We start from the raw sequence: 13,201 nt of genomic DNA on the forward strand, positions 1-13,201 counted from the left end.
ATAATCTACCTCCACATATACTGTTGGTGCGCCCCTTCTCAGTGTACGACAACCAACCAGAGGTGGCCGGGGAGTTCCAATTAGAGACTTACCGATCGCTGAATCCCGAAACGGAAATCCTCGATACTCGTTTGAGGAAGAACACCCACAAAGATTCATGGGCGACTCAGATAGGGGTTTGCTCAACGAATCATGAATGTGCAACTTCATGTCTTACGATGGCTTTTCTTCACCCGATTATCTCTTGGATATCAGAACGTGGCTATTTCCTTGCCGCATCAAAGCTAAACTCTCCCGGCTGCACTCATTCATGTGGAGATAATCCTTTAGCAGCATTTTCACAGCTACGGTGGCATTAAAAGTGGCATGACAGATAAGGTGCACATGCACAACTTGTGATGGGGGTCACTTGAGACCTATGGTATTGAGCTTCATTGGAATGCATGGATATAATCAAAAATCACTGTTGCTACATATGTGTGAAAAAGATATGCTGCGCGAAAAGTCCTATATTTCTAAATGGTCTCCCATTTCGGGGTTTGTCGAGAATTCACTGCGAGAAACAGCAGCGCCCGCGATCCTTGCGTCAACTTTTGTATCAATCTATGATAAGCTCCACTCCAATGCACTCCAATTTTCCCAGCAACGATCAAGATTCCTTCTATGCGGGTGGAAGATGCATGATGCCTGTTTCGTGGACGGCATGGCCCTCGCGGCCTAAGTAACGACCTGTTTTGAAGCTGTTGATCTTGTTAGCTTTCCTCGTCTAATGTTCATGACAAGACAGTCGAAACTTTGGATTTACTTGCCTCCAATACAGATTCCCTTGCGCCAACGCCCTGCAAACCTCCACGAATCTCATAGCTTCGCGGTCGATTTTCTCTCCATAGGATGGCAGCTCTGCCAGAGCAAGATACCATCTTCGGTAACATTGGTTGACCATATTACCAATTTCGTCCATTGCCTGTTGGATACTGAGACCATCTTTCTCCATGAGTAGCGAAATCAAGTTGTGGTCTACGCCTAATGCCAGGTCTTTGCGGTAAGACAAGACGTCATTCACCCTAGGAGAACGAACAATGTCAGCTTCAAAGGCTTGAATACAAAACGCTGTGCACTCTTAATTCTTACAATATCACCAGGTCTGCCGAGACAGTCATGCATTCCTGCAGGCTTGGATGCTCGTACACGTGCTGTGGCAAGTTGATGTTTGAGCCGTACTCGGTGAGGTTGATGGCTGGGTACACGCCAATTGTACCTCTGCGCATGTTCATGTACTCATCTACGTCGCGTGTGAAGTTTAGGCCGCTGACTTGCTGGTCGACCTGCACGAGGAGTTGTCCAAAGTAGCGCTTGTGTTGATCAATCCATCGGTTTTGCATCTCTACTCTCGAATATCAGTGCTGTACGAGCTTGCGTCTTCAAGAATGCCCGAAGCCTGGTCAGCTGCCATGAGGCGAGGATGGGCAATGGGAGAAGATGGTTGTCTGCTCCAAGGAGAATGTAGGACAAACCTAGACTAGATACTTCGCTGATGGCGTCCCAGCATCTCTGAAACACATATCGAATGGGATTAGAATCAGCAGTGTAGCGAGGCGCATCACCGCCCATGATGGCTATGTTTTGAATGATCTCCTCAGCAGCAGCGGCCGGGTCCTCTCTGAGGTGTCCTTCATCAAACTCTTTCATGACGATGCGTTATCAGTAACTTGGAAGAAAATATTCGAAATGGAAGAGCCACGTACGATCGTCGAAAAGGAACACCTGTTGAGGTAATCGTTGGTCAATATTTGGAAGTATATGAGTTGACTTAGTGGAAGGACGAACCCAGTGATGCCAATCTAACATGATTTTCAGGCGGTGTTCTGAGGCGATTGGTGACCAAATTGATGCCAGGAAACACAGATCAACTTTGGAGTTCTTTGCTGCTTCCGCCTTGTTGTACTTCATGACACTGCCGGACGAAGCTCGGTGCGTTAGTTTCGGACTGAAAACGATTCCAGAATTGGATTTGAAAGTGTACGCTTACCTTGCAATCCATTCGTCTCCGACAGCTTTTACCTCAAAGTAGTTGGGATTGACAACAAGCTTTGTGGACATGATGGAACCAAATAGCTCTGGGATACGAACGAAAGGTGGCCGTTTGGCAATCTGCCTTCTTTCTGGTTTTGATTGCATCGGGGAAGTCAAACTAATAGTTTCGTAGCCAGAGTCTGAGCTGTTGCTACTGGCATCGTCACAGGCGGGATCCATCTCGACGTCCTGCGACTGGCGTAAGAGCGTTGCCGTATTCGTAGGTTCTAACTTCCGATGATATACGTGTAAGGCGAATCGAATAATTCTTGACGAGACTTGGATCTTTGGAGTGAGCGACACTACCAGATATTATCGACCATCGATCACCCGTTTCATATGGGTTAGGCGTAGAGGTTTCCCTCTGATTCTTAAGTATGACGCCTCATCGTCGTTTGCCTTACGCAAGATGTAATCGTGCGATAGCAGGGGGGTAAACTGCCGTATGGCCGCATATCTGAAGCCTGTCAACGGGGTGGCAAAGCATCTGAAAGCACGAACCGGTGTACTACAGGCTATCGTTCTCCCAAAGGAGAGCATCTGATACGGCCTAACGGCAATTGCCAAAAAGAGTAAACGCCGACAGATTATAGCTTTCGTGCCGGAGGCTCGTCTATACAAAGCAATATCAATAAGCCAATCTCAATCTAGAAATTCCACTTGGAATTCTCATCTTAGTAATGTCCTCTTTTCCCAGCATGAAATCGGGCTTTGCCAGGAGAGTAAAATAGTGCGACCCCGGTTCTCTGGCGTTGCCGTGTGTGGGCCTCCTGAATGGATGTTTTTGTAGACAAGTCCCTGTGACTCAGTGCAGTTTGGACGCGTTTATAGCGCATTTTCCACAATTCCAGCAGCGATGGAGGGTGATGAAATCGGCAACTTTGACCTCAACTCTGACGGAGGCGACGTCTTCCCAAAGATGCATGGGATTTCACCAGCCGAGTTCAGTCGGATCTGTAGCAGGATTGATGCACGCGCCTCCAGCCAAACGAGAACGATGTTCTTTTGGATCTGGTAAAGAAGATGAGGATATGCATCGATCCATTGCTAATTACCCCTTTGCCCTTCTTCATTTAGCCACCGACCAACATCACTCATGCCTTTCCGGCTGATCCGCATATCTCCATCCACTCCATCGTTTGTCGCTTCACATGATACGTCCCCTCCTCGATTAAGGTGGTGTGTGGTACCCGTGCAACTTGATGTTTAAGATGCATGTAATACTCATCTAGGACCAATTTGTTCACGTTGATTTTGGTCGCCCCTGCAGCGATGCATTGCCGCATGAGATCCGACGGGAATCCATTTGTGCCGTGAAGAGCAACCCGTACTCTCCCACCAATCTGTTTTTGTATGTTGTCGAACCTGATTCTCGATTAGAGGCGTACCAAAGATTAACCAGCGCAGCGGCATACCTTTCGAAGTCCAATTGCGGGCCTTGCTTTCCGTATTCGCCGTGGACGTTACCGAAAGCCGGAGCCAGAGCATCTACGCCTGTGGCGATGAACTGGTCAACTTCTTCAGGCGTCGTCTTGCTCGCTTCCAGCCCGGCCGTGTCCATCACCCCATCTTCAGCGCCCTCGATCCTCCCAGGTTCTGCTTCCGTGGCAATACCGCGCTCGTGGCAGTACTTGACCCAAGTTGCGGTCTTCTCTAAATTCTCATGCTTCTCATAGTGCGACATGTCGACCATGATGCTGTCGAAGGGGAGGTTGTCGGCCGCATGCTTGATGATGTTCTCATCTTGCGCGTGGTCCAAATGTATCGATATCGGCACACTTGCTCGGCTGATGGATTCCTTCGCAGTCCTGACGAGCAGACCGTCGGCGTAGGTCACTGCCCAGGGAAAGAATTGGAGAATGAGGGGTGACTGAGCTTGCTCAGCAGCGGCAACAAGCCCGTAGATCTGCTCGAGGTTGTACGCAATGGCTGCGATCACGCCATACCGCCCCTTCTCAGCATTCCGTAAGATCTGGAGATGTCGATTGTTGTCTTTCCAATTGGTCGGCACGGCCATGATGTGTGTCTAAACGTTCGAACTAGGATAATGCTGATATTGGTGTGTTCGTCGAGTGGTAGCCGTTGGAAACCCCAAGTATTGGATATTTGACTTATTTCTGTGCATGATCCGATATCGATAGTGGCGAATTTACGTCAACCACATGACGGATGGGTCTGGGGTGATGTGTTGGCTTCCGTGTCGAGGAAATCGAATGGCAGTGGGTCTGAGTCGTCACGAGGGACGTCACGATCACCAACCAACACGAACCATTGTTCCATGTTGACCTTTATCGTGTCTCATCCCCGCTTCTCCGACATGCATGAAAACTGCAATATGAATGGGAGAAGCCTGGGCTCAAAATGCTTCACAGAGGTTTTGTATGATGCGGCTCGAGCTTGAGCACCAATGCGAAGTCAGGGAGCTTTTATGTTGGGTTCACCGGTAGTCAAGTTTCTGTTTCCTTTTCTACCAAGTGAATTGAATCTGTGTTCAATTTGATTTTTCTGGAGTTATTCCTCAATTACCCTCTGAGATTTCCCATCTTGCTGAGAGTTCCTCTCCTAGCGGCTTGACTGGCCAGCCGGATCTCTCGCGACAGGCCTCCAATAGCCCTAGAACACAATTTCGTTCTCTCCTGCTTTCAAGAGGAATTCCAGCTAAGGCCATGAGCACGCGTTCTAGTTCATGGGCCGGCGGTGACGATAACATACCTATGTAAAGACACTGAGAACACATGACACTCGATGGGTAGTCAGAGAGTGTCAAGGCAATCCCACAAACCTTCTTCACGCATTCCATGAGACGCTTCCGTTGCTGTGTGTATTGCTCTAGACCTCCTAGTACTGGCACATTCAAAAGCAAAAGTATGTGAGCGCAGTAGTAGACTTGGAATGCGATCGCTTCACAGGGCGTCAGTAAATATCTTGGTCGCTGGGGGCGGTGCTCAAAATGTCACAGCTTACCGCATGCTGGGGGGTGAATCCAAATTGGCTCAAATACATCGTCCACAGAACCGGCGTACGGCAGTGGCTGGAATTCTGCCGTCAGATGCCTCCTCCAATTTTCCAATTGATCTTTGAGCGCATCAGCTGCAGAAACTCTAGCAATCGGGTCATTCTTTGCTGCTTCTGTGTCTTCTTTGGAACAGAATGCTACTACTTGGGCAAAGAAGTACACGGAACGAGCCGCAAGTTGATAAGGATCCAGCTCATCCAATGTCTTGACCGGCCTCCAGAATGTAAAGGGGCGACGCTTCTCACGGAATGCAGCCCAAACATCTTGGCAAAGCCACGTCCACCATACTGCTTGCTTCAAACCCCCAGAATCACCATGTATGGTTTGAGAGCGCTGTATCCAGTGGACTCCTTTAAGATGTCTTTCCCAGTCTTGACGTGATCCGTCCAACATCTCATATGCAGATATGATGGATGAAGTAGCGAGCAGTTCAAGGCTTGTCTTGTATGTATCGTACTGCATTGCCTCTTGGATGTAGTGCAGAGTCTTGTAGTAATATTTTAAGGCCTCGTTCAGATCTTGATGATCTTTCTCTCCAACTTTTGAGCTCAAAGAAAGATGGCGAGCCGAAAGCGCCAAGACGGCGTTCATGAGACCTACATTATGCATCTAAGTCAAGGTATAACTGCTAAGTGACAGGCTCTGCAGAGAAGGCTTCTGTGAGAGACATACCGCTAGTTGGGGAACTTGTGTTCCAAAAGGTCTTCTAGGGTCGAAGAAGTCCATCTACTAAAGATTTAGAACGGCCAAACGCCGGGGAAATATGCCTACGTACCCACATGCTGATGTGCCTCACAAAGTTCTGGAAAATCACATGCTCATGAGAAGAGATGTGTATTGGGCTTGTCGAGTACCAGTTCTGCTTCTCAAACTGTTGGTAGTCGCTTAACCTTGGTATCCTCTCCGTCAAATAAGGGTTGGAAGTGCATGGAGTCGGATGTGGCCCATCTGAGGAAACCCTCGGTTGAGCTTTTCTTACTGCTGGTGACTGCACAACGGAACTTCCAAAAATATCGACACTTTCTTGATCCACGTTGAAGCTTGTAAAGTCGAACTCTTGCATGGCAGCATCTTGAAGAAGTAGGTCAACCCATACTGCCGTTGCGTTTTCCAAATTCGCCCCATAAGAGCTGCTTGTTGTAGCTGAATTGTGAGGCGTAATACCCGTGCATCTTGTCTCTGGAAGATGCTCCGGACCACCAGCCTGAACATTGGGTGTTTCATTGACGTGAAAATCTGGTGATGTCTCATCCTGGGCTCCAGCACTAAGGCCGGCGTCCGGCGTCGTATTAGGTATGTTCAGTTGCGGCTGTTCATCCCACGATACTACGGGTGCGGAAATACTCTCCTCATGGTTGACTGCCGGAGGTGTTTCTTGGGGCTCTGGGGATTGCTGCTCGGGGCTGACTGATCGCGGAGGCAAAGAAGACTCTTGTTGTGCTGCATCGCTCTCATGTTGAGTATGAGCCACATCCCCGGGGCTGCCAGTGCGTTTTCTGTTTGGTGGTCGCCGTGGCGCATAGATACAGATGTGTTTGGTCCTTTCACAACCTCCGCAAGTAGGCTTTTTCTCGTCGCACTTGACGTGGCGGCGACGGCAGGTTGCGCTATGCGGTATACGTTTAGCCAATGAAATATGAGACCATACGTCCAATGGATAGAGGGAAATAGGTGTATTACCATCCAGTTGTGTTTCTCAAGCCCCGGCCTCTGGTCAGTCGACCTCTGGTGAAGTATCGTTTAGTTCCCTCCTCCTCGATCACCATGTTGTGGACTTCAGTGGATACTTTGCGCCCTGACAGATATTGTGTACTCGTGGTCACGGATGGCAGAGACCAAGGCTGCGGTGATACCTGGTGGCATCATTCGTGGGGTCATTGAAAGCAATTTTGGGAGAATCCGAGCAGCGTCGACAGCGTGAAGGAAACCGCGTGGAGATCTTGCAGCCGGTGCGGGGTAATCTGGGGCAACGGTCCACAATTTGGAGACCCGAGCTTGGGTCCTGGATGTCCCGTAACGGCCCGGTGGGCGGCCGGCCCTGGGGCCGGTGTTGTCTGGTGTGTGAATGCGATGTAGCCCTCAGAGGCTAGTATCTATTAGTCGAGAAACGAAATTCGAAGGCTTCTGGCGGCTTGGTCGAGACGAGACGAAGTCTATCTTCTGGTCGACCTGTAACACCGACAAATTGGCTCGCACACATCGGGTTTCCCTCGAGACGAGGGAGTGGGACCTTGACTGATACGTTGATCATGCGGGGTAGACCACACATCGTTTGTTCACAGGGTAACTCACCCCGCAGGTTCGATTCAAGTAGTCTGCTCTTCCGCCGTCCTTGAGTCTCAGTACCGTTGATGACGATAGGGGCTACTCAAATCTTTAGCATCCATCGTTCTCACAATGGCTCTGTCTAGTTGCCGTCTGTTGAGAGGCAAAACCGCTGCCATCACAGGAGGCACAACTGGTATCGGCCGTGCGATTACTTTGGAATATCTGAGACAAGGAGCCAATGTCGCTGTAAATCATTTGGGCCTGCCCCAAGACGAGAAGCATCGACACAGTCTATTGGAGGAGGCGGAAAGCATCGCAAAAGCTGGGACCAAAGATCAACCGACTGGCCAGCTGATAGAACTTGCTGGAGACGTCACCAACCCCGAGACAGGCAAAACTCTTGTCAGTGCAGCAGTCAAGAAATGGGGTGGACTTGACGTTTTTGTTGCCAATGCAGGAATTTTCAAGGCTGCGGAGTTTCTCACGTACGTTGGCCCTTCTTTGCATCATGCTCAGCCTCGAGGTTACTAACTTTATGAGAACTCAGTCTTGAAAAAGATGTATTCGACAAAAGTATGCAAGTCAACGTCAACGGGGCGTTCTACTCCTGTCAGGCGGCAGCCAACCAGATGGTGCAGCAAGGACGCGGCGGATCGATCATTGGAATATCATCAATCTCTGCTCTCGTTGGTGGTGGCCTACAAACACATTACACGCCGACAAAAGCCGCTGTGTTGTCCATGATACAGTCAATGGCAATTGCGTTGGCGAAGGACAAGATTCGGTGTAATGCATTGTTGCCAGGCACTATTCACACACAACTGGCGGAGCCTGATATGCAGAATGAGGAAAAGCGCAAATATCTCCAGCAGCGCATACCCATGGGTGTTGGAAAGCCCCAAGACTTGGCGGGGCCAGCAGTCTTCTTGGCCTGTCCGGAGCTGAGCGGATTCATGACGGGATCTCAGGTGCTCGTTGACGGAGGAATGTTTGTAAATTTGCAGTAATCGAATGTGCTTGCTACTGGGCTGAAGGTTTTATACCGTAAATGATATATTATGACCGTAACTACTTGTTCAATGAAGTGAAGGCATCATCTGATCTAATTTTGGGAGTATTCAATGGCTTACTTTTACCAGCGGCCCGCTATCCCTTCGAAAGGTAAGTTGTGGGGGACGGCGTGGACAAATATCCCGGGTTGCCTGCGGCATCCTACAGAGCCGCAAATAGAGTAAGGGGGATCAAATACTCGTGGTAGACGTGCTGCACCTGCATCAGCCCTACTGATTATTCCTAGATCTCTGCTCGTTGTTGTGGGCCGGCATACCTTGTGTTGGTTCCATGGTTATGCATGTTGATCGTCATCGCCGGACCAGCTCAGTGGAGTTCCGGCTCACAGGATCCATCTGCAAGGTGCGGTGGACATACTTACCAGGGAACGTGGAAGGAAATGAGACCATGTGCGGCGAATGTCTCGATGCAGCCATCATTCGCGCGCGGGCTCATCTTCGTGGGACTTCGATTTGTCGTGGTTTGTCAAGGCCAGCGGCGCCTATGTCATTAGCTTACGGAAGCTGGTAACGAGTTCGCCAAGACTTAAATCCCGCAATCCTACGTCAAAACCAAGAGATTCAGTCCCATCGGCGATGCCCTGCAGATGACATCGGTGGTGCTCCACTTAGCCGTTGCTTACCTACCCGGTGCGCCAGAGTGCCGGTCTGACCGACCCCATCCTCAAGACTTAGTCATGTCTCATGAAAGCAGAAACACCATTCCATTGCTGTGTGTATCGTGAATGAAGTTGATGATCAGGAAGCTTAGCAAGTTCTTCATGCTGGTTCCAGAAGTAAAATGCACCCCAGGCCGCGCGCCAATTAGTACAGCGTGAGCAAGATTGTGAAGCCGGTGTCAAGAAATGCAATGATTATAAAGCGGTTAGAGCAAATTGATATCTCGGAGGCAGCGACAAATGCATTTCTTGCCAGGTGTATGTGGGCGTTTTCACGCGCGGGAAGGTTAGGTTAGCAACAACAAGGGGCCCACGAGTAGCGAGGCGCAAGTAGGAACATCCTTGGACTAATTTTTGCCCCAAGTCCCTGCCCACGAAGCCAGTCATCGAGTAGCTGAATTAAGTGCTCAATCATTGACCATCCTTTATCCAGCTTCCATGATGATCCGGTGCTCACAAAGACAAAGATATTTTGTAATGTGTCTTAGTAAACAGTAGAAGAGCACTGCCATCTGAAGTCATGGTCGATGAGAAGCAACCACTGAGTCAATTCACTGGAAACCCCCAACCTAGCCTCGTCGAACGGAGAACATATAAAGACTTTCAGGCCTTTTGAGAAAAGTGCTCTCGTCAATAGACTGTCATCTAATCTTCGATTTTACGCGACCAAGCAACAAAATCATCCAACGAAAATGTCGACCTTGAACAGCAAGACCGAGAATCAAAGCCGCAGAGCTTCACTTTCGGGTGGAGAAGCAGCAGAAGCTTCAGCCTTACACGAGTTTACACCAGAGGAGCAGCAGAGAATCATGAGGCGTGTTGACGTTCGTGTCGTAGCCACTGTCGGGCTTTTATATTGCTTTTCTGTCATCGACCGATCGAACCTACCCTCCGCCGCCGTGGCTGGTATGACAGAAGATTTGAACCTCATCGGAAACCGTTATGTAAGTCATCTGAATGGGCAGGTTTGGAACTCCTTGATTTCCGACTTGAACAAAAGTATTGGGGATGTCAACTCTAACGTTAATTTCAACAAAGTCGGTTATAAGTCTTGTCTTCTTCACAACATATACTACCTTTCAGCCAATTTCAATCATACTCGCTCGAACCATTGGCCCAAGAGCCTACTTCACTGGTGTTACAATGATTTGCGGCTTTATTGTCATTGGCATGGCCTTCCTCAAACATTGGGGCCAGATGGTTGCTCTGCGAGTCATTCTTGGGGCTCTTGACTCCGGTTTCTTCCCTACTTGTGTTTACCTTCTCAGTACCTGGTACACTCGCTGTGAGTCTACATTACCTGAACATGGATAGCTTGAGATATTGATCTGCCATAGACGAGGTTGGCAAGCGCTACTCAGCCTTTTACATTGTGGTGTGTCTCGCCACAGCGTTCTCTGGAATCCTGGCATTTGGGGTATCGTGTTCTCATTCTACATCAAAGTGGGTGCCTAGGACTAACTGGGTGGAATAGTTCACCAAATTGGAAGCAAAGGCGGGACTCAGGGGTTGGTCATGGATTTTCCTCATGGAAGGCATCATCACCTGTTGTCTCGGAGTCCTTTGCTATTTCGTGTTGGTCGGTTTTCCCGACTCCAAAAAGCGAACCTGGGGATTTCTGTCTCAGCAAGAGATTGCATGGGTTGTGTCTCGTGTTCAAGAAGATCGCGGGGATGCAAAGCTCCCCGCTCTTAGTGTGAAAGGATTTCTGAGAGGCGGGGCTGATGTCAAGGTCTGGGCATTTGCGTTGATTTACTTCAATCAGGCCCTTGTCAACTTTGGTGCGTTGTTGAGTCTTCGAGTATCCATGGCTTGAACTAACACCCTGTTTCTTCAGCTTTGTCATTCTTTCTCCCCATTATCTTGAAGGAGAACATGGGCTTCAGCACTGGCAAAGCCCAGATCATGATCGCTCCACCGTACGTTCTCGGTGCGGTTCTCATGTGGATTTCCGGGTGGCTAGGAGATCACTTCATGGTACGTGGTCCCATCATCATAGGAGACATGGTTGTCGCCATTGTTGGAACCGCTCTGGTCGGATTCCATAACGACGTGGCTGTACGCTACACCGGCGTCTTTCTTCTTACTGCCGGCTCTTTTTCTTCTATTCCTGTCGTCATGGCCTATCAAGCAAACAACATCCGAGGACAATGGAAGCGGGCATTCTCTAGCGGCCTGGTCGTTGCGTTCGGTGGTGTTGGCGGCATCGCCGGTTCTCTCATTTTCCGGTGAGTATTCATTTCAGAAGCCCATTTTTTCAGCACCCGTTTCAAACTCGACACAACCACAAACTCTAATCAAATCACAGGAGTCAAGATAAGCCCAGCTATCTCCCAGGCTTAAGCACCTGCATGGGATGTGCCGTCTTGAATATCATCATTATTCTGGGCCTCAGCGCTTACTTTTACTACTGGAACGCTAAGGCTGAGCGTGGTGAGGTTGAGCTTGAAGCCTCAGAGGCAAGTACCATACACTTACCTCATGTTGACGAGCAATTCGATTCTAACTTGCTCCTATTTTCTTCCAGGAAACTGATGCCTCCGATTTCCGATACACTTACTGAATTATTTCGAAGAAGAATCATTATGGTCACCCGAATAAAGCATGCACCTGATCAGACGCTCGTATTATTTGGTCAAAACTATTGAAACCACCGACTGGTGCTCGACTGCTATTACTGGAGGAACCCAACTGCGCAAGACATACTTGCGCCACTCTCTCATTACTCATCATGTACCTTATAACCATCCAATCGTTACCGAGAAAATAAAATAGCAACCCTTCAACGCACGGCTCGCTGTTGCCGTCTCATCAAGAAAGACTTGCAATGCGGTTCTTCGATCCCAAATTCAGTGACATTCGTTGCCACCGTCTTGAGAAGCTGGAAACCTAACTTCTGATACATCGGCTGCGCGGCCATTGTAGCCATAACCCAAACCTTCATTCCAACAGCATCTGCTTGCTCTAGACCCTTTTTGACCAGGGCGGACGCAATCCCTTTCCGTCTGTATTGCGGATGCACTGTCAGATAGTCGAGGACTTTAAAAGTTAGTCTTGGCTCACTTCCGAGTGATATGGTGCAAGTATTGAGGTGACTGAACCAAATGGGGCCAGCATACCCAGAAATGGTCCTTCTTGGGACTTCATGAGTTCAATCTCAGCATTCTCGAGGGGAAGACCAAGAGCCTCTTGCAGACGCGTATCCATCCCCGGAATCATACCTTCCTCGGTGTTGGCTTGGAACTTGGCCTTGAAACTTTCTGATTCATCGTCGGTTGGTTCTCGGACAAGAGCCTCTGGCCAGTTCAATGTGCTACTGGCATCAGGCAGAATCCACCGAGCATACCCAATAATTTCACCAGTGTCGTCATCAGTGGCTTTCAAGTGGCGTTTTCCTTCGCGGCCTGATGCAAGACCATGCGGCATTCGAGCAGCGGCACCTCTAATGATTTCTTCAAGTGTGGTCGACTTCCAAAGAGCTCGCCAGTGGGCGTCGGTATGGTAAAATGCCGTCATATTGTTCTTGGAAACCCCTTGAGCGTCGTCGTAGTCGACGGCAGATATCGTGAAAGTCATCGAGTCGTAGTTAAGACACTTGCTTAGGGAGGTTTCAACAAAGTCGACACCCAAAATCGGAGTGAGGACAAAAGCACTGGTGTTTGGCACAAACTTTGTAGTTGAGTGATAAATCAAATGTACATGTATTCAAACAGGGCATCTGAGCTTTTTATACCCTAACTCATTTTCGATTCAACGACACTCACACATAATCCCGTCATGAGTAGGAATACGTGTTCTCTTCTAAACGCAGATCATATGAGTCCGAGCATCAAGAGGGAAGAGCCTGGTGTTATCGCATCGTCAGCTGGACCCCTGTCAGTAACTTGACTGTATGTGGCCTTTTGTAAGCCGGCTACAAGCGGCAGCTCAAACACCTCCAGGCCTAGGTCTCACACCATCATTGCAGTTGCTGACGTAGTGGGCGATAAGCACGAAGTGGATTAAAAGCATTGACGGGACCCTTAATCGTCTTTATGCACCTTCCAGTTGACTAGTTACCCTGAGATAGATGGAGTAACTTAGCATGTCAGCCAGAAGCGCGTATCAGCTGTCCG

The 13,201-nt window shown here is 49.1% G+C and overlaps 6 protein-coding genes across 6 annotated transcripts; 2 read left to right on the plus strand and 4 right to left on the minus strand.

Annotated features, from left to right (window-relative positions):
- Positions 1-661: 661 nt before the first annotated feature.
- BOT2-0 (Presilphiperfolan-8-beta-ol synthase) lies at positions 662-2,100 on the minus strand (the record flags this gene model as incomplete). Its single annotated transcript, XM_036643235.1, has 7 exons — positions 662-740; positions 819-1,064; positions 1,132-1,384; positions 1,515-1,682; positions 1,746-1,764; positions 1,828-1,954; positions 2,030-2,100. 7 exons carry the CDS (start codon positions 2,098-2,100, stop codon positions 662-664), a joined length of 963 nt encoding a protein of 320 aa, XP_036491717.1.
- Positions 2,101-3,167: 1,067 nt separating this feature from the next.
- Positions 3,168-4,090, minus strand: CGCS363_v011387 (putative fructose-bisphosphate aldolase; the record flags this gene model as incomplete). The annotated part of the gene is made up of 2 exons (XM_036643236.1): positions 3,168-3,438; positions 3,489-4,090. The coding sequence occupies 2 exons, from the start codon at positions 4,088-4,090 to the stop codon at positions 3,168-3,170; spliced, it is 873 nt and encodes a 290-aa protein (XP_036491716.1).
- Positions 4,091-5,815: 1,725 nt separating this feature from the next.
- CGCS363_v011388 (Sterol regulatory element-binding protein ECM22) lies at positions 5,816-6,855 on the minus strand (the record flags this gene model as incomplete). Its single annotated transcript, XM_036643237.1, has 4 exons — positions 5,816-5,818; positions 5,865-5,960; positions 6,069-6,696; positions 6,770-6,855. 4 exons carry the CDS (start codon positions 6,853-6,855, stop codon positions 5,816-5,818), a joined length of 813 nt encoding a protein of 270 aa, XP_036492377.1.
- A 631-nt stretch (positions 6,856-7,486) lies between these two features.
- On the plus strand, positions 7,487-8,364 carry DHG2-0 (L-rhamnose-1-dehydrogenase; the record flags this gene model as incomplete). The annotated part of the gene is made up of 2 exons (XM_036643238.1): positions 7,487-7,842; positions 7,905-8,364. The coding sequence occupies 2 exons, from the start codon at positions 7,487-7,489 to the stop codon at positions 8,362-8,364; spliced, it is 816 nt and encodes a 271-aa protein (XP_036491715.1).
- A 1,865-nt stretch (positions 8,365-10,229) lies between these two features.
- CGCS363_v011390 (putative transporter) lies at positions 10,230-11,621 on the plus strand (the record flags this gene model as incomplete). Its single annotated transcript, XM_036643239.1, has 6 exons — positions 10,230-10,371; positions 10,424-10,503; positions 10,561-10,867; positions 10,924-11,314; positions 11,395-11,549; positions 11,614-11,621. 6 exons carry the CDS (start codon positions 10,230-10,232, stop codon positions 11,619-11,621), a joined length of 1,083 nt encoding a protein of 360 aa, XP_036492393.1.
- Positions 11,622-11,868: 247 nt separating this feature from the next.
- CGCS363_v011391 (uncharacterized protein) lies at positions 11,869-12,662 on the minus strand (the record flags this gene model as incomplete). The annotated part of the gene is made up of 2 exons (XM_036643240.1): positions 11,869-12,125; positions 12,206-12,662. 2 exons carry the CDS (start codon positions 12,660-12,662, stop codon positions 11,869-11,871), a joined length of 714 nt encoding a protein of 237 aa, XP_036492317.1.
- Between the last annotated feature and the right edge of the window lie 539 nt (positions 12,663-13,201).

Source organism: Colletotrichum siamense, assembly GCF_013390195.1.
Source record: "Colletotrichum siamense strain Cg363 chromosome Unknown KSG_Cg363_contig07, whole genome shotgun sequence".
Taxonomy (NCBI): Eukaryota; Fungi; Ascomycota; class Sordariomycetes; order Glomerellales; family Glomerellaceae; genus Colletotrichum; species Colletotrichum siamense.